General features: G+C 32.5%; 1 protein-coding gene across 2 annotated transcripts in view; it reads left to right on the forward strand.

Moving 5' to 3' along the window:
• MMS22L (MMS22 like, DNA repair protein) overlaps positions 1 to 25770 on the forward strand; it is a 156586-nt gene that overhangs the window by 118039 nt on the left and 12777 nt on the right. For both annotated transcript variants that reach the window (XM_074310240.1, XM_074310241.1), the window contains exons 17-22: positions 4191 to 4342; positions 5128 to 5270; positions 7087 to 7246; positions 13272 to 13441; positions 19771 to 19982; positions 24718 to 24881. In XM_074310240.1, the coding sequence (XP_074166341.1) occupies positions 4191 to 4342; positions 5128 to 5270; positions 7087 to 7246; positions 13272 to 13441; positions 19771 to 19982; positions 24718 to 24881 (1001 nt within the window). The remainder of the gene's footprint in view (positions 1 to 4190; positions 4343 to 5127; positions 5271 to 7086; positions 7247 to 13271; positions 13442 to 19770; positions 19983 to 24717; positions 24882 to 25770) is intronic.

Here is a 25770-nt window from a genome sequence, read left to right on the forward strand (position 1 = left end):
TATCTCATATAACAGAAAAAGGAAGAGTAATCAAGTAAAAACGGTTCCAAAAAAACTAACCAAGGCTGGCTATAAATTTATGTATCCATGGTCCTCTCCCTGCCCCCACGTCTGTTAGAAATACACTCTTAACACTAAAAATCAGATGTCGAGGAAAATTTATTTAAAAAGAATGTTAAGGCATCATCTTAATGGTTCTGGTCAGAAGCAGGTTCAATTCCTCCTCCAGAAGAGGGAACCCTGAGCACAGAAGTGGGAGAGAAGCTTTATAGTTGTTAGCTCACTGCAGCCCCTCCCTTCAAGGAACAGATTAGTTCCTTTCTTCAGGGTTACAGTGTTTCCCCTTAAATATGTATAAACATGTTCCCCCTCCCTCATCATACACCCCATGTTAAAAAGTGGTAGAAAACTCTCTTATATGGTGTATTGTTTAACATTCAGTTAGCCTATTAAGCAGGGTACAGTTGTGATTTGGTCAAGTCAGGCAACCTATATCCCAACTATTTTGGGATAATATCGATCAGCTATTAACTTAAGTTTGTGATTTTTTTCAAAGCCATAAGATTCTTTCTGCTTGGCTGAATCCATCTATGCCTTCATAGCTCCCCAATTCCTGGTTTGCTAAAGGCTTCTATTGATCATTTAATTGTTCTGTGGAATCTTAACCTTACTTAAATGTCACTTTCTGAAAATCTCGATCAGTGGTACCTACTATCTCATACTACCTCAAAGCTTGCAAAACTGTGGAAACCCAACTTTTCAGCATTTCTTATATACACACCCATCTGCATAGAAGGGAAGGAGATACATTTTGTTAGGTCTTCTTTTTGGCCAAACTTGGTCCTGAACATACAGCATTTTTTCCATCTGTGTATCCATTGCTAGCTTGTTGTAGTCCTTATATATGTCTCTTTCATGCTTCTACAGAATTCCCTGTGTTACAGTTCATTTAAGTTTCCTCCAATTTCTGTGTTCTTCATGTTCATAATTTTTCTCAGAGCTCAGGATTAGTACATTATGTGTATATGCCATAATTTGGTTAGCCATTCCCCTTTCAATGAGTACTTTGCTAATTAAAAAAAATATATTATTATTATTATTTTTCTGTTTATTGAGGCTTTCTTTCTGTCTCTATGTTTCTTATATTATTGCCTAGCCAAATGAGTCAAAAGATATGGACATTTCAGTCATTTTCATAGCATCATTCCAAACTGCTTTTCAGAATGATTGTATTAATTTGCAGCTCCATCAATATAAAATGTGATTTTTAAAAGAAATATTTTCCATTCTTGTAATAATCTAAAATTTTTATAGATCTAGACTTAGAAGGAATCTTAGAAGATATCTTACTGAACTTCCTAATTTTTCAGTTGAGAAAACAGATCAGAGAGGTAAAGTGATCTGCTTGATAGTCACACAAATATTGGGTGGCAGAGCACCTCTAGTTCCAAAACTAATTTGTTTCCTTCCATCTGAAATACCCAGCCTTCTGTACTGGACTTTTTCAGGTACTCTGTTCCTAATCACATTATCACTATAGTATTAATACCTAGAAGAAAGATGGGAATATATTTTATAACATGGTTTTAAAGGATGGAAATATATAATGTTGTTTTAAAAGTTTCTTAAAATTATATTAAAATTTTCTTGGGATGGCTCAGATTTAGCAATTTGTTTCTAGCTCATATCCAGCCGAATGGGTTTGCTACTAAAAAAAAAAAAAAAAAAAAAATTGAACTCTTCCACACTAAATTATTACACATATTTCACATACCATATAGCTGATTTTTATAAGACTATGAAACTAAAATTTAAGGATTGTATCTCATACTCCTTTTTTTGTGCGACCCTAGATAATTTACTTCTCTGTCTTGACCTTGAACTGCAAACTGAGGAAGCTGTTTTATTTGTTCTTTAAGGTCTATTCCACATTAAAATTCTATAATTTTTTTCTGAAATTTAGGCTGTCAGAATAGAATGCAGGAGATGAGCTTTTTATTTTATTTATCCAAGAAGCTCCTAATGAGAGAGAAAATTCCCCTAATTCAATTCAGCCATTGTTCTGCAATTTAGTCTTGACAGAGTTGCCTTGAGCATTGAGAGGTTAACTGTGTATTTTGTTAAGCACTTCCTTTGCCAGTCAGTAGTCCAGTCACCCAGCCTGTGTGAGTTAGAGGTAGTACTTGAATCCAGAACTTTCTGACTTTGAGTGATTCTTTAGTACCTGTAGTCTGCACCTGTCTCTTAGATCTGTTTGCCTCATTTACATATTAACTCTAATTTTTAGAAATATTTGTTTTTTTAATTATTATTCACAAAGTGTATATTATCCCCCTTATTTTCCATAAATGTAAAAAATAAAATGTTTTTCCCCTCAAATTATTAGAAGAATCACTAGTTTGTTTGTACAGAATTCTTGTTTATAATTTTTGGGTATTTTAAAAGGCATTTTAGAAAATCATATCTAGAACGCTGTGTATCTGTATAAAGGAAACTCATGATTATAATTCAGCCTTAGACACCATGAAAGGAATTCGCACTTTGCCTTCTAGTTCTCTGATGCATTGATCATATAATGTAACTTTAATTATCTTTGTGTTTTATCTCCCTTTGAGACTATAAAAGCCATGAAGGCATGTACTTTGTTTTAGCTAAATTTTGTCTCTCTCCTGATACCTAGCATAGTGTTATTCTTTATTTAGGAATTCTGTACCAAATGTAGCAATGGTTGGGTGAGGATAGTTGCTTTCTATTTGTCTAACATATTTGTAGTATTTGATATTTTAATTTTGATTAACCTGTTTAGAAGCCAGTAACTCGAGGCCTTAACCTCACCCATCTAGTTATTGTTTTCCCTCTTATGAGTTCAGGGAGTGAGTCCAGACTGGAACTGAAGAACTAAACAACCCAAGACTCTCTCTGTCCTACACCATTCATGGTTGCCTAGTGATACTTGTAATAAGTGGCACTATCTGGTCCTTTGAGGGCATTTTTAAAAATTATTGTGAAAGTGAAAAATGAATGTGCTTAATAAGTAAGAAGAACAAAATATATACTATCAAGTCATATCAAGCACTCCAGTGAAATTACTAAATGCCATGGTGACCTAGACTCAGGATGCATTAATTGTAGTTCCAAAGAATCCTAAGAAAAATTTCAATAAGACAAATTCATTCTTAGGATATCTATTATCATAATGATTTACAAACAGGATTGGACTTTCTCCAAAAACCAGGTGTAGTAGATCATTTCCATTCAGTGGATGAGTGTCCTAGGAATAGCAATTTATTGTTCCTCTCTCCTTATTATGGCTTCCCATCCATAGAGTGGCTATGTGCTTCATTCACACATAGAGTACAGGCCAACTTACAGTGCATTTGATCTCTTGTGTAATTTGATATCCCTTTGTGACTTAATATTTTCACATTTAATTATAATGAAAAAAAGGAAATTTTGTAAATATTAAATGATGCTGATTTTTGTATTTCTTTCTTACTCTTTACTTTTCTACCTACTTATATTAAAAGCCTTTCTTTAATAGTTTGGTTAGATGAACTCTAGGTTGGGATTCAGAAGCTTTATATGCAAAGTTCATTGTGCCTGTTTTTGCAAAGTGATATCGTGCATATGCACATTTTTGGATAAATTCATCTCTTAACATCATTTTCTTCATTGGTTAAAGGAAGAAGTTGGCCCAGCTCATAGATATACTGTTAGAGCCCATCTGACTCTCACATTCTCTGACTATAATTTCATAGATCTTTCCTGGTTATAATTTTCTTATTACAGTGCATTCCATTTTTATAAACCTCTCCCTTCATTTGTAATTCCATTTCCACCTCACCATTCTCTCAGTATAAATTCTGTATACCCATGGATTGAGAGGGAGAAAGACTTCTCAAAAATTGTGCTGGCATTTTGTGCAAAAGGAGAATTTTTATATTTGGGTAAAAGGACATTTTATAGATGTTTATAAATGTTCAGCATCTAAATAATGTTTTGCTATGTCTTTGTTAATGTGACTTGTGCAAAGCAGGTGCTTAATAAGAGCTTAGTGAAATTGGAATACAAACTCTGTGTGAGTACAGTAGAAATATATTTTGCTTTATTACAGGAATTTAATGGGTGTTTTCTTTGTTGTTATTTTATTGTTTGTGTGATGGTGTTTTGATGACAACCTTTATTATCAGAACTCTATCAGAGACACTTTCCCATTCAAGCTGTACATCATTTCAAGCCTTAACTATACGATCATGGATCCGCTGTGTTTTACAAATGCACATGAAAGACCTCTCTGAGCCCAGTGGCATTTTGGTTGGTATAGATGCTGAACAAACTGTTGGTAAGTGTTCCGGGGGACACTTTTGCTTCTGTGTTGTTAGGTGTGTTTAAAATTCTCAGCTAATTGCATCAACTAATATAAAAGATACAGAGATTGATTTGTAATTAGTTATGAATATAAACAGAATTACATTCCCTTCTGCTGCCTGTTCTTTTTCTTGATGTTTTTGCCTGCACCATACATGACAAATTTCTCTCATACAAAGATAAAAGAGCTTGTTTCCTTGGAAGCAAAGAACAAAAACTTGCTCCTGAGGAGACAAGCTTTTTTTTTTTTTTCTCCCTGAAGAAATTGATCAGAAAAAAAGTGAAAATCTGAAGTAAATAACTAGACATCACACTGTGAACTCCCTAAAAAGAAAAATACCCAATTATGAATAATTCTTTCCCATTTTATATTAGATATTTTGCCTTTCTTCTACTTCTCCATTATTCACTGAGTGATACTTGCACTGTTTTTTATCTTTTACATACGGTCTAGTTGTCTATAGGACATATCTTCTCCTGAAGCTATTGTTTATGCCCATTTTGTAAATTGTAGGAAGGCCAGGCTGAAAAAATTCTCCAAATTTACTTTGATAACTTATTACACTAGTTGGCTTTACATGAATAAATTTTTGTGCTAGAATGTTTCACAAGTACATGACTTCTTTGAATAAAGCCTTTGCTTAGTGAAAGAAACTTAATTCTGAGTCTTTGAATTTTGTGGAAATTTGAATTTAAAAAGAAAGACAGCTTCGTGAATGAAGTATAGTACATTTTCTGCTATATTGTCTTTTTAAACAGAAAAAGAGTACATGGAACAGTTGGCTGAACTGACAAGGTTGCTATTTCAGCTTCCAGAAGTAAAGAATATTTTTTCAAAGGCTCAAGTTGAACATTTAGCCATCACACAAGACCCTCCAAAAGCACTTGTCCTATTCCTTGAGGTACTATGCATTTATCAGCATAATTATATATCTCAGTTAAAGTGATATGCAAGAAAACATGACATGTTCTTGAAAAGTTGCCTGTAAAGTAAATTTCTGTAAATCTTGTCATGTGTTTTTCATTGATTCCTATTTCAGTATTGAAGGTAAGTTCCCAGAGGAAAAAATTTGGACAAAAAGACATAAAAGAATTCCATGCATGAGGCAGTAAAACTTTTTAAATAACATTAAATGGAAATTAGTAAAATACTGAAGTGATAAATAAGCACCTTAGCTTAACCTTAGAATCCAAATGGTAGGGGCTGTCTTGTAGATAAATAAGGATTTGGGACATGCTAATGGTTAAATTTATTAGTATAGGACCCAAGGAAGTTCCTTCTTATAAGTTGTTGCAGTATGTAAATAAGAGGGCTTTAGGATACTGAAAGTAAGACATGAAGTACAAATAGTGCTATAATACAACAACATATTGGCCAGAAATGAATTTCCTTTCAAAAGCGAGTTGTCTGGCCTTTAGAATTTAGCCTATGATTTTATCTCTTTTCCAACCTATATTTTTCCTTTCAAAACCTCATGTTTTAAGAAACCTAATCAACTCTATACTGAGGTGCTATATGCCACATAAGAGTTTTTCATGCAAAGTCACCATCTTGAGCCTATGTGTAGTCATTTGTAGATGGTATACCTAGTGGATTTACAGCTAGCATAAACTTAGGAAGTATAATAGACATAAGACAGACAAGATGTAAAAAAGTTCTCAATAGGATAGACTTGCACTGAATCTAAGTTTTTAAAAAAATCAAATTTAAAAATTTCAAGTTTAAGATGGAGAAGGTATGGCTAGATAGTTGTTGGTCTGAAAGAAACCTCAGGGTTTTAATGATCTACAGCCTTAAGATGAGTCAACAGTGTGACTTGGAAGTAAAAAAGGCTAATACTAATTTAGGTTTCATTAAAAGAATACAGGATTTAGTAATGATAGTAATGGTTCAATCTGTTATGACATAACCAATTTGCATCTGATGTATCATGCTTAGTTTGGAGTCTGTACTTTAGTGAGAACATTGATAAACCAACTAGAGTTGAATAGCCAGAATGGTAAAGGCTTACTATCTTGCCATATGAAGACTGCTTATAGAGCAGGGCATGATGAGCTTAGAGAGGTGAAACAAGATAACTTGTCTTAACTCCAAGTATTTGAAGAACTACCAATTGTAAAAGAAGAATTCACTTGTTTATCTTATTCCTAGAAGACAAAATTGTGATAAGTTTTTAAAATTTCAGAGAGGCAGTTTATGGCTTGAAATAAGGAAACATTCTTTAAGAAGTTATAAAGGAAGAGGTAGTGAGGTCCCAGTAAGGAGAGATCTTTAAGAAAAAGGTTAGTGACTCTTTTCTTAAAGAATTCCAAACTACTAATAACAGTATTATGGGATATTTGAGCTATCTCCCTAACTATGGATGCATAGAGCATTTGATCCTGTCATTGTCCCTTCTTAAGTAATCTCTAAAGCATTTATTGAGGAAATGATTTTTGGGTTTTTGTTTAAAAATCTTTTATTGTAAGAATTGAGTCTTTTGGATACTTCTTTTGATCTGTATTTAAATTGCATTGAGTTTTAAATGGAAAGTTAGAGCTACAGCACTAAGTAAATAGAGATGGATGTCAGCTAAAGCTTAGAAGAAGCAGCAGTCATATTTGTTTCTCCTGGGTGTATTGTGAGTGTTTTTTTGTTTGTTTGTTTGTTTTGGTTTTGTTTTTTTTTTTTTTTTGTTGTTTTTTTTTTTGTACTTTGTTTTGTTTTGTTTTTTACAGGCTGTTGGTATTACATACGGTACCTTAAAAACACTTCCTGAGAAGTCTGCCATGGTCACAAAAGCATTAGAATACCTTGGTGAGATACTGAAATATGTTAAGCCTTATTTGGGGAAAAAAAGTTCCAATGCAGGTCTACAGCTGACTTACAAAATAATGGGTATGTATTGACCAAGGGTATTTAACATTTTCTTGTTAGTAACTCAAAATTTTGGTTTTGTAGGTTGGCCCCTTAAAATAGAAGCAAAGAATAAAGGAATAAATCTGCTTATCGCCTCTCAATTATCTATGCTAGCATTAGAGAAGTAATAAAAATAATTCCTAAACAGTGATACTTCAATGATCTGTGAACATATCATCATAAGAATCCTTTCTAGTCATAACATTCTTGGCCTGTTTAACCCCTGTCCATGTCTTCCCATACTTGCTAGTGTTCTCCCCTGTAAAAGAAAAACAACTGTTTTGCATGTACTTATTTATATACATGTTTTGTACTAATAAATTCATTAAGGGCAAAGACTCTTATTTTTATCTCTAGATCTTTTGTTTCTATTTCATATTGCTTAACAAATGATTGTGACTTAAGCAATAAAGATTACACCAAGCACCCTGGAGGACTTTTTCTTGATATTTTGACATATCGGGACTAGTGAAGAGATTTGAGAGTACCGGAGGGAATGGGGTTTTGGGAACAGGATCCTAGGCTATCTCCATCTTTTTTCTGTTTATTTAACATTTAAACTATTATAAATAATTCTCTAATTCTGTGTGTGTGTGTGTGTGTGTGTGTGTGTGTGTGTGTGTGTGTGTGTGTGTGTGTGTGTTTCCTGTACCCAGACAATAAAGTTTTAATGTATTCTTGATTGATTTTTTAGATAGATGTATTTAAAGTTGCAAATGTCAAAAAACAGTGATAAGAGATAAATAGCCTCTTATAGTAGAATAAAAACATGCTGGATCTAAAATCAGAGTACCAGGGTTCATATCCACTTTCAGCACTTAACTACTTGTGTTTTCTTAAGCAAATTATCTCCCCATTCCATCATACCTCCCCACCTCTGGTCATCTTCATAGGACTGACAATTATTTTCCTTTCCATATTTCCTTCTGTATACAGGGGTTTGAGAATGAATTTACTAAAACAGTGGGAATACTTATGCATAAAATCTTTTTCATTTACAGCTTCTGTATTATAAAAATAAACCTTATATTTAGCTTATATTTATTCTAGTGTTCAGACATCTTTAGAAAGAAAATGATAATGAATTGAGTATTTTTTTCACTAAAGTCATATTACTTGATCAGAAACAGTGTGGATATAGAAATTGAGAAGTATCATGTCATGAGATAGCATTTTTATCAATAACTTATATGTGTGTATGTATATATACACATGTGTATGTATATGTATATGTTATCTATAAATATATATTTAGACATGTATATACACATATGTATATACTTATATACATACAGAGAGATAGTCAGAGAGAGCGCACATTTTTTGATTCTTTATAATTTTATTCCTAATGCCTAACAGTGGTACAAAAGTGTTATTTTATCAATATTTTTTGGTTGTTATGTAAAATGAATAAATCTTATTTGTCTATCTGAAAATTGTGAATATCTATGTTTGCACTCATATCTTAAGATGATGTAGAAAGTGGCGAAAATCCAATTATTTTATTTTTTAATGAAAAGCTGATGTTTTAGGATTTATTAAGTGTATGTTTGGGTAATTATTGTTGATTAAAAAATGTTTCTATTTGGTTGTCTTCTATAAAGTTAACAGAAATTAGCACACTATCAACTATTATGCTGCTTTGTTTTCTAGATTATTGTATGTGAATTGTGAAATCCTAGTGTATGCAAGGATGAATTCTTATATGACTTTTATTTCTATAAAATATACATTGGTATCATCAGGAACTGTCAAAATAAATATTCACTAGAGATATGAAGACCCAGACATTTTTGAGAGGAATATTTTTTTTTCTCTTAAGACTTCTTATTCCAAAAAATTGAAGTTTTGATTTATTTTAGCAATATGACAAAATCTTTAAGATAAAATTCTCAATCCTTACTACAGTCTTTTTACTTCCCTAAGATGGTTTCTAAAAACTATACAATAGGAAGATTTCAGTAAAAATGCTCTAGTCTGCAAGAAAGCAGCTTGCTAAAATTCTCAGGGGCCAGAACAAAATGCATTTCTGCCTATAAGGAGTCATTTTCCTCCTGACTCCAGGGTCAGTGCTCTATACTGTCCCATACTGTTATTTTCATTAAAAAAGGAAGAGTCTTTGCTTTTTTCTTTTGGATATTTTATAGTTTTCTTTCATCAGCATCATCACTGGCTGTGTGATCTTGGGCAAGTCACTTAACCATTGCCCACTTCAATTTCCTCATCTGTAAAATGGTGATAATAATGATCTACCAGAATTGCTATATACCAAATATATGTGATAATATTTGTAAAATGCTTAGCCTATTGCTTGGCATATCATGATGGTGATGGTAGTTGTTTAGTTGTGTCTGACTCTTCATGACCCACCTGGGATTTTCTTGGCAAAGAAACTGGAGTTGTTGCCATTTTCTTCTCCATTGTATGCCACATAGCTAAGTGAATGTCTGAGGCTAGATCTGATTGCAGTTTTCCAGGTTCCATATCCTGTGATCTATACACTGAGCCACCCAGCTACACATAATCAAAATATAAATCCTAGCTGTCATTTCTTCTGCTACTCCTACACTTGCTAATAAACACAAATAATAAATACAAAGAAGATATTATGTTCATTTAATTTCCTTTGAATTTAGGATCAGTGCATTGGTCAATGTATAGATCTGACTATTTTTCAAAATTCTGTCAATGGTGGGCATTAGCCCAGCAATCCCATTCATATTTATTACATTAAAAAGTTAGGAAATAGGTTTATTACCCATACTAATTCAAGGGATTCAGGGTAGAAGGGAATAAAGTTGAAGCTTGAAGTAATTTCCTCCTAGCTAGTAACTTCTGGAGATCTACAAAGGATCTAGGGGGAAAAAAAATCCATGTTTATTGTTATTATTTTTATAAGCATTTAAAATACTCCAGTTTTTCAGTGGATTTGTCATCTCATATAGGTGGTTACTCCTTTCAGTAGTATAATTCATTGTCATTTCAAACTGTACAAATTAGAGTTTTGTTTAAGGTCTATTCTTAATAAAGTGAGGGGGAAATAGTTAATTATATAGATTAAGTGTGTTGAAACAGTTGCTAAACATTTACCAGCACAAATCATATAATGCCATGTGATCTTTTTAGTTAAGTTGTATTTTTTTTTTCAAAATAGACATTTCTTAGCCCAGAATTCAAAAACCCTCAACAATGTGGCTCTTATCTAGCTCTTCATACTTTTCTTTTTTTTTTTTTTAAGGTCTATTCTTAATAAAGTGAGGGGGAAATAGTTAATTATATAGATTAAGTGTGTTGAAACAGTTGCTAAACATTTACCAGCACAAATCATATAATGCCATGTGATCTTTTTAGTTAAGTTGTATTTTTTTTTTCAAAATAGACATTTCTTAGCCCAGAATTCAAAAACCCTCACAATGTGGCTCGTTATTTAGCTCTTCATACTTTTGTTTTTTTTTTTTTTAATTATTTTTTTACACAGTCAAATTGTAAAACTTCAGTTTCATGATTAGAGTTTATATAATTCCAGTTTTGTGTCTAAAATTGGACTGCTAGCTATGGGACTCATAGTTCTGTCTCCTTTTTCCATGTGTTGGTACTGGCTAGCCCTTCATGTCTGGAAGCAAAATCTTTCTCAGTTTCACTTCTTGATCTCTTTAGCTGTCTTCAAATTCAGTTTAGGAGCTATTCCTCCATGAAATTCTTTCTTATCCTCTCAGTTTTACCTTCTGCTTCTTTGTGTGTTGCCTAATCTGGGTTTATAACACCTAATAGAATTTAAGACTTTGAAGGCAAAAATTGTGTTTTTGTCTTTGAATTCCAGGTGCCACATACATATATTACGTAGTTGATAAATGAATAAATATTAAATATGCTAAGCACCATGATTATATGAGCAAATAAGTTAAAGCCAATATATGTTTATGCTCTCAAATTAGCATTGTAACTTCCTATCTATGAAGTACTTAAAAGAAAAAAAAAAAGCAGTTGCTGGTGTTTATATTTGTAACAATCTTCTTGCTCTCATTTCTTTCTTTCTTTCTTTCTTTCTTTCTTTCTTTCTTTCTTTCCTTTCTTTCTTTCTTTCTTTCTTTCTTTCTTTCTTTCTTTCTTTCTTTCTTTCTTTCTTTCTTTCTTTCTTTCTTTCTTTCTTTCTTTCTTTCTTTCTTTCTTTCTTTCTTTCTTTCTTTCTTTCTTTCTTTCTTTCTTTCTTTCTTTCTTTCTTTCTTTCTTTCTTTCTTTCTTTCTTTCTTTCTTTCTTTCTTTCTTTCTTTCTTTCTTTCTTTCTTTCTTTCTTTCTTTCTTTCTTTTTTTTTAAATCTCCAGTGACTTCAGATTTCCTGGAAATTTTTACCTCTTTACTGTTTCAAAGAAATGTTTGCCTTTCAGTGAACGTTAAAAAGTGTGGCAGTAAAATTGATGTATCTTTTCTGTGTCCTGTGAACCTGTAAAACAGATGGTTTCAAATAAAGTACTTTAACCTTATAGGTGATGAAATTTCTAGTGTGGACGAAATATGTATGCATGTTAGTAGGTACCTATCCATCCCAAATGATCTAAGTATGACAAATGAGAGAAGAATGAGTCATTGTGAATGTCAGATATAATGGCAATACCCTTTTAAGAGTATATTAATATGAGGTCTTATAAATGCTTTTTTCCAATAGGTAGAAAAAATGGGAAGTGAGGCAGCATTATTTAAAATATTGCTAAGTGAACATTGAGTTTCTTTATGATTGATCATTGTATTTTCTTTTACACCAGAAGATTAATGTTGTTTGTTGTTCGTGGGGTGATTATGGGTTGACTCTTATACATCAATAACTTCTTCTGCAGGCTTATTTTGTTGATTTCTTTTTTTCAAGTTTAGAACATGAGAATATATGTGTTTGTTACATGTGTATATACATATAAATAAACAGATTAACAAAAAGAATAAGGTATCTGCATCTTTCCCTCTGTTTTGGATCTAGCCTTTTCTTTTTTTCTATTTTCTAAGATTATGATTATCCCTTGTTTAATAGGTGTTAACTATTCTGTCTGATGTAGCCTTTCCTATGATATATTATGAGATGAGATTTTTTTCAAGGAATTTGTAACTCAATCTTTTTAGTATATTTACTGGGAAAAGTATCCCATACTATGAAGCATCTTTAAAGCTTGGACTCTGGATAGTTTTCTAAAAAAATTTTTCCTAGTTTTCTGTAAAAAAAAAAAAAATCGGATATTTTCCTTAGGATCTCTGATTTAGGCCTAGAGAAGAACTTCTCAGCCAGCCAGTCCAACACCTTCATTATAGCTAATAAGTGACAAAGACAGGATTAGAATGCAGATCCTTGTACTGTAAACTTAGTACTCTTTCCACTGCAGTAAGGAAATCTAAGTCATTTATAAACAGAATCCAAAGCTAAAAAGCTGATTTTATGCATGACTGGTAAATGTGAAAATGACAGAATCAAAATTTTAGAGCTGAAAGAAAATTCTGGGGTCATTTAGGCCAATTTCCCACATATCATTTGTTGTACAGAGTTTGATTTTATTGTACAGAGTTGGTTTTATGCTATTATTATTAAGTTAGTTTTATTGATGCTTCTTGATTTTATTATATATCTGTAAATACAGAAATGTCACCTTTTCCCCTCCACCTTCCTTCATGAAATTGAACCTACTCTTACAATAAAAAAAGTAATTAAAAAATTGCCCGTCTTACAGAGCATGATGCACTATTCTGCCCTGGTAGGTTCCTGCCCCTCTGCTGAAATGAAATCCTCATTTTCAAGGTGACAACCCTCAATGTGCATAAAGTTTCAATAATATCTTCAAGGATATATAACTAGAAAGTTAAATAACTGACCCTGGAACCAAGCTTAACTCACTATCCATTGCTTTTTTTCCCCCCCACATATTCTGTAATTAGATCATGAACAGCTTAATTAGAAAATGTTTAAAGTGTCATTTACATTTCCTAATTTCCTTTTCTGTTTTTCTCCCAATGCTTCTGCTATAGGAGTCCTAGTAAAGTCATGGGCATTGATTCTTGCCACTTCTAAAGCACAGAAGCTCTTGTTTCGTATCATAGACTGCTTGCTTCTTCCACATGCTGTGCTGCAACAAGAGAAAGACCTGCCCACAGCTATGCTAACTGCTCTTCGGAAGAGTCTTCCGCTCTATCTTCAGGTAAATTGCATTAATATTTTAGCTGCACATAAGTAAATAAACTTTATATTTCATTTTGGAACATTTTATATTAAAGAAAGATGACAAAAGCCTATTTTGATATCTCACATACATTGAGCTTAAGGGAAGATATATATATTTTTTTTTTGTAGTTTCCTTGACCACAAAAATTGACATTGTTTTGGAAGTGTTATCTCAAAATCTCAAAGGAACCTTGAATAAGATTATGGGAGAACTTACCACACAGGGTGATAACATGGTAGTACTTCCTCCTATAGGAATTATTACTAAAGAAAGAAGAAGTTGAGATTTTGGTGTTTTTAAATCTTGAAATTCACCAGCAGGATCAAAATGGGGATAGCCTGATGGTGCTGAGTCAATAAAACCTGAATTCAAATTAGGCCCAAAAATTCCTAGCAGAGTAACCCTGGCAAGTCACTTAACCTTTTTGCTTGCCTCAGTTTCTACATCTGTAAGATGGGCAAAATAATAGCACCTACTAATCAGAATTGTAATGAGGATCAAATGAGATAACAATTGTAAAGTACTTAATATAGTGCCTGGCACATGATAGTTTTTATATGAATGTTAGCAATTATTAATTATTAAAATAAGATCTTAAATTTGCCACCTTTTTTAAGGTCTAAAAAATGTAATAAAAAGATAAGTGTTTTTATTGCTTTCATTTGGAACTTGATTTGTCTATTATTTGAGAAAATTATTCATCATTAACAATCAGTGATTCTAAAACGAGATCTAGGAAAAAATAAAATTGGTAATTCAAAAAAAATTAGTAATATTTTAAGAATGAAAGGTATAATGTGGTAAAGTGGATAGAGAGCTGACCTCAGATCTAAGATGTCTTGGGCTTAAGGACCACCTCTCCCACTTTTGGACTGAATAACTGAGCAAGGAAATTAATCTATCTGTGTACTAGGTAGCTCTATAATTTTCAAAGAAGTTGTTGACCAGGTTGGTTGAAGAAGTTCCCTCACTGACAATCATTCATTATACCACTGAAGAAACATATCCAGTTCTTATATTTTATTTTAATACCAATTTTTTTGTTTGTTTTATAAAGTGCTTGCTATGTGTTAGACATTAGGTTCTAAAGACCAAAATGCAGGCAGAGCCTGCATTCAAAACAGGGAGAGATAAAGATATGCAAAATATATGCAAATTGAATGGATATCAGGTGATTTGGCAAAGGAGTACTCCCAGGGAATAGAGAATCAAAAAAAGTATCCAGTAAGAGATGATACTTAAGCTCTTTTTGGACAGAAACTAGAGATTTCAAAAGGTAAAAATGAGAATAGAATGCAAACAAAGGAGACAAATAAGGTAGAGGTGTGATTGGAGATGGGGTGTATGTAGAACAATGGGGCCAGTATGATAATTGTAGAATGTATGGAGGAGAATAATATGCAAGAAAGGCTATATTGTGAGTAGATTTAAATGACACAGATGTTTATATTGATCTTAGAAGTAATAGGGAGCCACTGGAGTTAATAAGTAGAGTGAAGAATGATGTGATCAATCAATAAGCAAATCTTCATTAAGGACTTGCTATGTGAAAAGCACTGTTAAAAGTGCCAGGGATCCATGAAAAAGTGAAAACAGTCTCTGCTTTCAAGGCACTTACATTTCATTGAGGGAAACAAAATGCATATAAATAGGTATATGTAAGATAGAGAAATAGTAAATACTTGATAATATAGTGGAGGGAACACTAATAGCTGGAGGTACTGGGAGAAACCCTCTACAGAAAGTGGGCTTTGAGCTAAATCTTAGTCAATGAGGCATTATCAAGTGCCCATTATATCCCAAGTGTTGTGCTAAGAACTGGGGATACAGAGAAAAGCAAAAAACAAACAAAAAAACTCCCTATTTCAAGGAACTCTCAATGTTATGGGAGATTCAGAAGATGTGTTTTTATTGCTTTCATTTTGGACAATAGAACTTGATTTGTCTATTTGAGAAAATTATTCATCATTAACAATGATGTTATGAATAACAGTGATTCTGTATTATATACAAAAAGTACAAATAAGATATGTACAGGATAATTTGGAAGTAATTTCAGAGGGAAAACAATAAGATGGAGGACTGAAAATGACTTCTTGCAAAAAGTGGGATTGTAGTTGAGACTTGAAGGAAACCATGAAAGCTAGGAGAGGGAGAGCATTCCAAACACAAACAATTTCAGAGTCAAGAGATGGAATGGTTTTTATGAATAACAATGGAAAAGAGTGTTACTGGTTCATAGAATACAGGAAGAAGAATAAGGAGCTCAGTTATGAAAGTTTTTGAATACTGAATAGAGAATGTTCTGTTTGATCTTAGAGGTAAGGGAGAAACACTGGAGTTTTTGGAATTAGAGGGAGGTGCTCTTCCAATATGGTATGATCTGACCTTTCTTTAGGAAGTTCAATTCAACAGCCAAATGTAAATTGAACTTGAAGTGGAGGAAGGCTTATGACAAGGAGACCAACCATTAGGCTATTGCAGCTGTCCAGGGCTGAAGTGATGAATCTGCATCAGGGTATTGGCAGTGTCAGAAAAGAGAAGGGTGTATGTGAGAAATATTATAAAGGTAAAAGCAATAGGATTTGAGCACTGATTGGATATTCTAGATGAGAGAGAGTGAGAAGTAGAGTATGAGACCTAACTTGTGAGTCTGAGTAACTGAGAGGATGTTGGATACCCATCAACAGTAATAAGGTTAGGAAAAGGGGAGGAATTAGAGGGAGAACTAATGAGTTCAGTTTTAGACAAGTTGACTTTAAGATGTATCCTAGACATCCAGTTTGAGTAAAATAGGCTGTTGGAGATATGAGGTCAGTGTTTGAGAGAGTTTATTGCTGGAAAGGTAGTTCTGAGACTTATCTGTAAAAGAGATAATAATTAAATCCAAGATAACTGATGAGATTGCCAAATAAAATAGCACAGGAGAAGAGAAGGCCTAAAACATAGTTGTATAGAACCTCAACCATTACTGGGTCTGATGTGGATGAAGATCTGCCAAAAGAGACAGGAAATGGTCTGACAAGTAGAATCAGAAGAGAACAGTCACAAAAACCTAGGAAAAAAATATAATATCACAGTGAAACAGAGGGTGATTGACAGACTCAAAAATACCAAAAAGTCAAGTAAGAAGATGATTGAAAAAAGATTGTTAGATTTTGTAATTAAGAGATCATTAATAACCTTGGAGAGACCAATTCTGGTTGAATTATGAGATCAGAAGCCACATTTTATAGAGTTAAGAAGAAAGTGATGGGAAAGGAAGTAGGGGGGATGCATAAGTAAGTTAGTCATAAAAGGGTAGAAAATTATGGGACCATAGCTATTGGGGATGGATGGATCAAGTGAAGATTTTTTGAGTGTAAGGAAGATATAATGTGGATATGTTGGTAAACAGTGAGAATAGCCAGTAGTTGGGGATTTGAGATTAAAGAAAAGCTAAGGATTTTAAGAGGCAGAGTTGAGAAATAAGAGAATTCCAGACATGAAAAAAATCCAATCCAAAGTTGCTAAAGTAGGACATGAAACATTGAATATGAGGAACAGCATGTAGATCAATGTGGCTGGAATGTATGAGGTATGTAATGTAATGTATAAAAAAACTGGAAGGATAGGAAGTTTCCAGGTTGTAGAGAATTTTAAATGCCAGACAAATTTCATATTCAATCAGATTTGAACTTTAGAAAAATCACATAAATGGTATATATTGTAAAGTGGAAAGGTTTAAATTAGAGACATCAAGGAGAAGGCTGTTATGATAGTCTTGATGAAATGTGATGAGGTCCTATTAGAGTGATGGGGAGAGATATGAGAGATACTATAGATAAAAAACTCAGGATTGGGAAACTGTTTGGGTATATGAGAGTAAGGAGTTGAAGATGACAATGAGATTGCTAACCTGAGTGAGTAGAATGATGGTGGTATCTTCAACAGTAATAGGAAAGTTCAAGAAATGTGGGGGGTGGGAGAGAGGAGCATTTCAGAGGAAGGATAATGAATTCTATTTTGGACTTAGTGAATTTACGAAATCCAGAAGCGAGGGAAAAAAAAATTAGAAAAAGAAGCCCATAAGCCATATATTGTGAAGATAAATTGCCAGCAGTAGGTGATCTTTGGTAGATCTAATCAAACTGAAAAGGCTTCAGCCATAGGCTCAGGGATTGGGACAGAGTATGTATGTTATATGAAAACAAGCCTTCACAGATGCACAGAGGATCATGACTAAAAAATTGTAACAGGATTATATATATATATATATATATATATATATATATATATATATATATACATACATATATATATATATTTTCATTGTTCCTAGAATATTGATTAAGCAGAGAAACATTTGTGTCAACACTCAATATCATTGTTTTTGTAGGAAACACTATTTTAACATTGTCAGTTTTTGGTCTTTCATAACTAAAGTGTTTAGTACAGACAACTTTTGATCATTTTTCTTTTGATTTTTGATAGCTTTTTATTTTTCCAAATACAAGAAAAGATAGTTTTCAACATTCACTTTTGCAAAACCCTGTGTTCCAACTTTTTCCTTCTCCCACACCTCCTCCCCTAGAGAGCAAGCAATCCAATATAGCTTAAACATATGCAATTCTTCTAAACATATTTCCATATTCATCATGTTACTCAAGAAAAATCAAATCAAAAGGTGGGAAAAAAAGAAAAAAAAACAAGCAAATAACAACAACAAAAGTGAAAATACTATGCTTTGATCCACATTCATTCTCCATAGTTTTCTCTCTGGATGCAGATAGCTCTTTCCATCACAAATCTATTGAAATTTCCTTGAATCACCTTATCATTGAAAAGAGCCAAGTTTGGCCATTTTTCAACTTGATTTTTTTATGCATAGCTACCTTTAGTTTCTGATCTAATTTTCATTATATATTATCTTTTATGTTTTTGTCTTATTGTTGTTATTCTTCAAAGTGTAATATTGATTTAAAAAAATACTCATGCTGTGGTAGCATGACTAACAGATACTTTGCTTGAGGAAAACCATAATTCATTGATGTAAAATATAATCAAATTCTCAAGTGATTTTATTTCTTTATTCCTTTGGTAAAATTGAATGTGTGTGTGTGTGTGTGTGTGTGTGTGTGTGTGTGTGTGTGTGTGTGTGTGTGTACACTAACTAATGTGCGTATATACATACATACTCTTTTTAAAATGTGTTATACATATGCTAAAATATTTTTACTTTTATAGCATATTGTTTGGAACTTAGTATGCACTGTCTAGTGGAAGCATAAGCAGATTCTCAGAATTTCCATCTTCTGCTGAATCAGCTCTAGAGGTTTTGTCAATTTAGAATTTACTTTAGAAATCCTCAGAAACACCCCAAAATGTATTTACGTAAGGTCACCTATAATCTGACAGATGCCCACTTTATAAAGTCCCAATATTTAGCTGATGATGGAGTGGAAGATTTTGGACCTTGTGCTGATTTTGGCACATTTTTTTTATTCAGATAGTGATATTGAACTTACATTAGGATGAGAGTAAATGGCTTTGTTTTGCATGTAGTATAAAACCACATGAACTAGATCTAGAAATCATTTGAGCCTAAAAACTATGTCCCTCTTGTTTACTTCTTAAAATGTTCTTACTAGAACAGTGGACAAATTGTTAGACATGGTCACTCTATCACTCACAAAACATTTATTAGGTACCTGCTCTGTGCCAGGAACTCTGCTAGGTACTGTGAATACAAAGACAAAAATGAAACAATATCATTTTGTACCTTAATATTAACAAAAACACATTCCTTAATATAAAAATTTTCTATCATGAATTCATTCTCTCATATTCTTTTTTGGGGGAGTTTTTGATGACCATCTGAAAGTAGAATTTAAAGTATGTTTTAAAGAAGTTTTGTAGACTTTTTCCCCTGAATTCTTCTTCAATCTCTGAGGGACATACAATCTGAGTATTGAGAAGGAGAAGAAAGTAAAGAGTCTGTGCAGCCATGAAATACTATTTATTGCTTTTCCTATATAAAAATATTACAGAAATACAGTATAGAGGTCATTATTTTGCTCCCAAGTATGCATCATGCATCACATACTCTGGAATCATTTCAAGGACCATACAAGTTCAGTTCTTGATTTTAATAATAAATTATATACTCTGTATTATAAATTATATAATGATGGGATGTATTTGTCAACTTAAAATTCTAACAAATGAAATTGAATAGAAGTGCCCGTGTTTGTTCTTTTTGTTTGGCATAGTCTTTATATTTCCCTCTTTTATTTATTGCATTTTTCTTTTTATTTCTCACTCAGGGAATGTGTGTTATCTGTTGTCATTCGCAAACTCAGAATGCCTATTTGAACCAACTACTAGGGAATATTGTTGAGCAATATATTGGGCGTTTTCTGCCAGCTTCCCCATCTCTTCAAGTCCTTGAACAACATCCTGTTCTCTTGGCCTTGAGCAGATCAGCCACCACATCCAAAATTGCATGTCTTCAGAAAATTGTTGTGCAAGTAATAAGGTAACAGTAAATACAGGGGAAAAGGTGATCATTGCAAGCCAAATTTTCCTTTAGTGTTTGTTTTTTTTTTTTTTTTTAAGTTATTAAAATGCTATCAAATTTAAAAAAAAAAATTAAAAATAAATGTATTTTACAGTTGGTCTTACTGCTAAAAAAAATTACTAACCATACCCTACTATTAGGTATAATAAAGAGCTTTAAAAGCCATGGCTTTAAACATTCATACCCTAGAATAAATAATAATGCAATATTCAGAGAAGCACTTCTTATAGTACTAAAAAACCTGGAAACAAAGTGGTACCTAAAAATTGAAGAGTTGCTGAACAAATTATAGTATGTAAATGCAATAAAATATTCTGTTTTTTAAAAATTGAATATTAAATATTTAAAGCAGTATGAAAGAATATTAAGAATTTGTGCAAAATAAAATAAATAATATCAAGAGACTATGACTATAATAATATAAATGAAAAAAGTACAAAAAAAAAAAAAAGATTAGTTGCAATGACCAGTCTCCATCCTAGAGAAAAGGAAAAGGTCGGCAACTGTGAGGATGGGGTTAGAGTATTCCATATAAATGCTATCAATCATATAAGATAGCTTTATAGACCTTTTTTAATAATATGATTTACTTTTGTTATTGTTGTTATAAGAAAGGATTCATTTTGGAAGTAGAGGGGCACCACATTAGGAAATTACTCTAATGTTAAATAAAAGGGAAACTTAAACTAAAATTTAGACAATGTATTATCTGTTTTAAGTGTTTCTGGACAGTTTAAGTGATTGTGCAAAAAATATGTTACAACCCCCAATTTTCTTAAAATTTTAACATATATATACATATATATATATATATTAGTATGTATTGTTTCAAACCTTTCTACTTTGGAAAATTTTCATTTTTTAAATTCTTATATTTCTAATGAAAAATCACCAAATTCCATTTTCCATAGTCTTTTTCCTGGCATTTGTGTTTCTTATGGAAAGCTATCCTTGCTTTCTCTATACCTGCTTTAAGGTTTTAGATACTGATTTTTAGGAGAATAAGATCCATCTTTAAAAAACAAAAATAATTCTCCCACTAAAATTGCACCCTTTGTTAGCTTTATAACAAATACAGTTACATCCTCTATTCAGGTAATGTTTCACCTTGTTCTTGGTGCTTTCGATGGATCTTTCATAATAAATAGGTTTGAAGAATTTGAAAAGAGAGAAAATCACATCAAGGTAAGCTAAAAGGTGAAAGGTGATCAAGAAAAAAGCAGTAGTGTGAGGACCATTTAATTTCAATCTTTTTTATATCCAGTAATTCATTTCTTTCCAGGAACTAGATTATAAATTAATACACAATTCTTTGGGCTTCTTTTATGACTTTATTTGGGACCAAAGGTTTTGCTAAACCATAGTTTCTATGCTTAAGCATTAGAGTCAGGAATAAAATATTATATTCACAAACCCCCACCTCTATTCCCTTAGTATGTATTCATGGAATTTATTTTCTTTCTGTTCACTGTTTATTGAACTTTCTGATAGAGAATATCCTTAAACCCTGCAAAAGAATCATAGTACTCTAGAATTTACAAGAAAAATGTATTTTGGGTCCTCTGGTTCAATTCTCTCACCTTACAAAAGAGGTATCAAGGATAGGATAGGTAAAATGAGTAACTTTGACTTTTTATAGTACAGAAGCCCAAATCATTCCACAGACTTGAATATACTGCAGTTCAAATCATCCTTGGATAATGTAGAGTTAATTTCTTTCACCATCACCTATAAAGTCTTTATCTTACATCTCCAGCTCTAACTTCTCTTTTGAGAGAACTGTCTGCTCTCCATATCTAGCTGTCTGCTAAACATTTGCAATAGCCTATATATATATCAAGTGGATACCTGAAACTGGTCTTGTCTGAGACCAAGGATTTCTTCTCCAGCATGACACCCACCCTCTTCTTCCTGTAGACCCCAAACAAGTTGTCCTTTCTACTTTTGCTTCCTTTTTTTTTTTTTTTTTTTTTCCCTGTACTTGGATTCATTTTCCTATAACTTTAGGCTTGAAATTTGAGTCATCTTTGACCTTACATTCTTTGTCTTTCATATCTAATTGGTTTTATTGATTCTTCTTTTATGTTTTGAATTCATCCCTGCCTTTCCATTCCCCCTTCTGTTGTCAACTCATATTTAGACCACTGCAGTAATAAGTTTCTATCCCCAGTCCCTGCTCTTTCTACTTATTCTTATGTACCATTGCCACATGCATCTTCCTTAAACATCACTTTCAAAATGTGATACTTGACTGAAAAATCTTTTGAGTTCCCTATTGTTTGTAGGTCAGAATATAAACTCATTAGCTCAGTCTTCTTAAACCAAGCTTCCTTTTTCTCTATTTCCTGCATTTTTTTTTCCTTTAAAATTCAAGGAAAGGTATTACTTTCATGCTCTAGCTTTCAACAAAAAAGAAATTACTATTCCTTGTCACAGGATAGTTTGTCTCCATGGTGACCTGACACTCAAAGCATCCTAGATTTGAAGGGATCTTAGCGATTACCTATTCCATTCCCTTTCATTTTAAGGATGATACAATTATACAATTTATTTTATATATATATATATATATATAAAATAAATGAGCTAATGTGGGGATAGAGAGTATAAGAAACTAGAGTGATTAAAAAAAGACTTCTATGTAGAAGGTGATGCTTGAGCTGAGTATAGAAGAAAATCAGGGATTCTAAGAGGCCCAGAAGAGGAAAGAGTTATATTCCAGACATGTGGGGAACGAACCAGAATCAAAGCTTTGAAATAGCTAATGGAATGTTGGGTGTGCTAACCAGCAAACAGGCCAGTATGGCTAGATTGTAAAATGCATGGAGAAAGCTATGAGTAGAGAATAGAAAGGTCAAAAGGCACCAGATTTTTTTGAGATTTAAATGTTAGAGTGTATATTTGATCCTAGAGGTAATAAATAGCTACCAATTTATTGAGTAGAGGAGATGACATGGACAAACATGTTCTCAAAGAAAATCTATTTAGGCAGCATAGTGAATAACAAATTGGATTATGGAAATAAATGAGGTAGGAATACTAAATAGGAGACTAGTGGGGTAGTCCAGGTAAGTAGTGATGAGGGCCTGAATTAGCATAGTGTCTGTATGAGTAGAGAAAATTTAAAAGTTTCTTTTGAGAAATGTAATGATTGCCATTATATAGAAATAGAAAAATATAGAAATTTAGGGGCTGCCTCTTTGAGTATTGTCATTATATCAAAGTAGAAGATTCCCTTATCAAACATCTTTGGTGTATCTCTGAATAGTTATAGGAATTTTTTTATTCGGGCACATTCCTTAACCTGCCAGTTAAAGGATAGGGTACAGTGTGAGATGAGAATGTTAACTCATATAAAGGATTTCTTTGTTTATATGAGGATGGGAGAATCTGTACTTATCTCTTCCCTGCCTCCATTTCCCTGTTTTCTTCCCTCCAAAGAGGATCATAAGAAGGAAATGGTTCTATTTTTCTTTGGAGAATATGCTGTATATTTTACAGCAGAAGCAAAAGAATAAGGCTTGTGCTATGAAAAAATAATCAGTTCACAGATAAAGCCTTTTGGGCAAAGCGTATGGCTTTATTTACTCTTAAACCACCAGATTGGGCTATTATAGAATGCATAGCAGTGTAGGTTTGACTTTTCAATTATTATTAAGCCCATTTGACATCTAACATTAAATCTATAATGATCTAGAAGAAAAGAAACTGAAACATATTTCTCCTTTCTATAGAGAGATGGGAAATTTCTAGGATACATTATAGCATCCATTGTCAGATACGATCACTGTAAGAGTTTGGATTTTTCTTCCTCCTAAATGTTTGGGATTGTTGGTTTTTTCCTTATAATGGAAGATTCATTTTTAGTCTATATTGTATGTTCGGCATGGTATTATTTCTAGTAATAGTGGTGATAGAAAAACAAAAAGCATTAGTAGATTTAATAAGATAGTTTTGTTGGGACATTCATAGAGTTTTCATAATGTTTATTAAGCCCAAATGGTTTTCAGAACACCAGAGAGATATTTAGTTCTTCAATACATCACTGGATCTATGTTCTCATTTATATGAGTATTTCTTCTATTGGTATATATTGCAGCTAATCCCTACCTCATTGTCCTTATAATTCTCTTCCATTTTCTTTTTTAGATCTTCTCTCAATCTCTTTCTGTTTTGTGTCTATTAATGCATTTGTCATCTCTAGCTCTCACCATAATAAGGAGAGAAAGAAGAAGGAATAAGTAATTATTAAGTATCTTTTATGTCCAAGGCATTCAGCTAAAAATCTTATGGATATTATTTCATTTGAACCTACCTCCTGTTCCACTCATAGTTTTCCTATGTAGCATTCCTTTGCCCTACTGTTATACATAGGTCATCTCAGACCCTCCCCTTAGTAGCTATGTGACTTGACTTGCCTTTTCTAGGCCTCAGTTTCCTAGATCTAAAAAACGAGGGAGCAGACTAACTGACCTCTTAAAATCTAATTCAGCTCTAAAACTATTTACTGGAGATTTCATTTCTTGTGTGTAATGGAATAGAAATACAGTAAAATACAATCATAGATCTTCAAAAGGGAGTTAAATTTAACATTTAAAAACTGTTTATTATTCATTTTGATATCATCCTGAAATGATATATTGTTTGGTTCTGCCTTAACCAAAAAAAAACATGGACACATTTCTTATTTTAGGAAATCCTATATTCAATTTAAAGGATCTTCACCACCCCCTCGCTTAGCATCCATTCTGGCTTTCATTCTTGAACTTTTCACGAAAACCAAGATGGACATTGGTGATATGGAACAGCTCTTACCGAGTGTATTGAAATGTTTGCTCTTGGTCAATGAACCACAGGGTGAGTTTATTAATATATTTAATATATTTATCAGTGAAGAATAATGACAATATTATGCAATGTTTAAAAGGTTTATCTCTTTTACATATATTGCCTCTTTTGCTCATGATATTTAGGGTAAAAGGTGATAATATATAGGTCATTTTATTTTATTTTATTTTTGAGGTCTGGTCTTCTATCCTATTCAGACTGTGGGTTTAGTAGCTACTCACAGGCCAATTATTGATTGGTTTGGATACTATTGTCTATTTAATTTTCCACCTGGGCTGGTTCCCCTTTTCTTAGCCTGGTCTTCCCTTTGCTCCCCAGAGCCCATCATATTGGTCCCCTGTTTAATATGGGCTGCTCCATTTCTTTAGCCCTTATTGTAGGTCAAAACTCCTGAGTTCCACTAAAAAACAGAAACTGCTGGGAAAATTGGAAACTAGTATACCAGAAACTAGGTATTGACCCACACCTAACACTGTATACCAAGATAAGGTCAAAATTTTGGGTTCATGATCTAAGCATAAAGAGTGATACTATAAACAAACATTGGATAATTTACCTCTCAGATCTGTGGAAGAGGAAGGAATTTATGACCAAAGAAGAACTGGAGATCATTATTGATCATAAAATAGATAATTTTGAATATATAAAGTTAAAAAAAATTTGTACAAACAAAAACAAATGCAGACAAGATTAGAAGGGAAGCAGTAAACTGGGAAAACATTTTTACATTCAAAGGTTCTGATAAAAGCCTCATTTCTAAAATATATAGAGAATTGATTCAAATTCATAAGAATTCAAGGCATTCTCCAATTGATAAATAGTCAAAGGATATGGACAGACAATTTTCAGTTGAAGAAATTGAAATCATTTCTAATCATATAAAAAGGTGCTCTAAGTC

The sequence above is a fragment of the Sminthopsis crassicaudata genome, chromosome 4 (assembly GCF_048593235.1).
Source record: "Sminthopsis crassicaudata isolate SCR6 chromosome 4, ASM4859323v1, whole genome shotgun sequence".
NCBI classification, from domain to species: domain Eukaryota; kingdom Metazoa; phylum Chordata; class Mammalia; order Dasyuromorphia; family Dasyuridae; genus Sminthopsis; species Sminthopsis crassicaudata.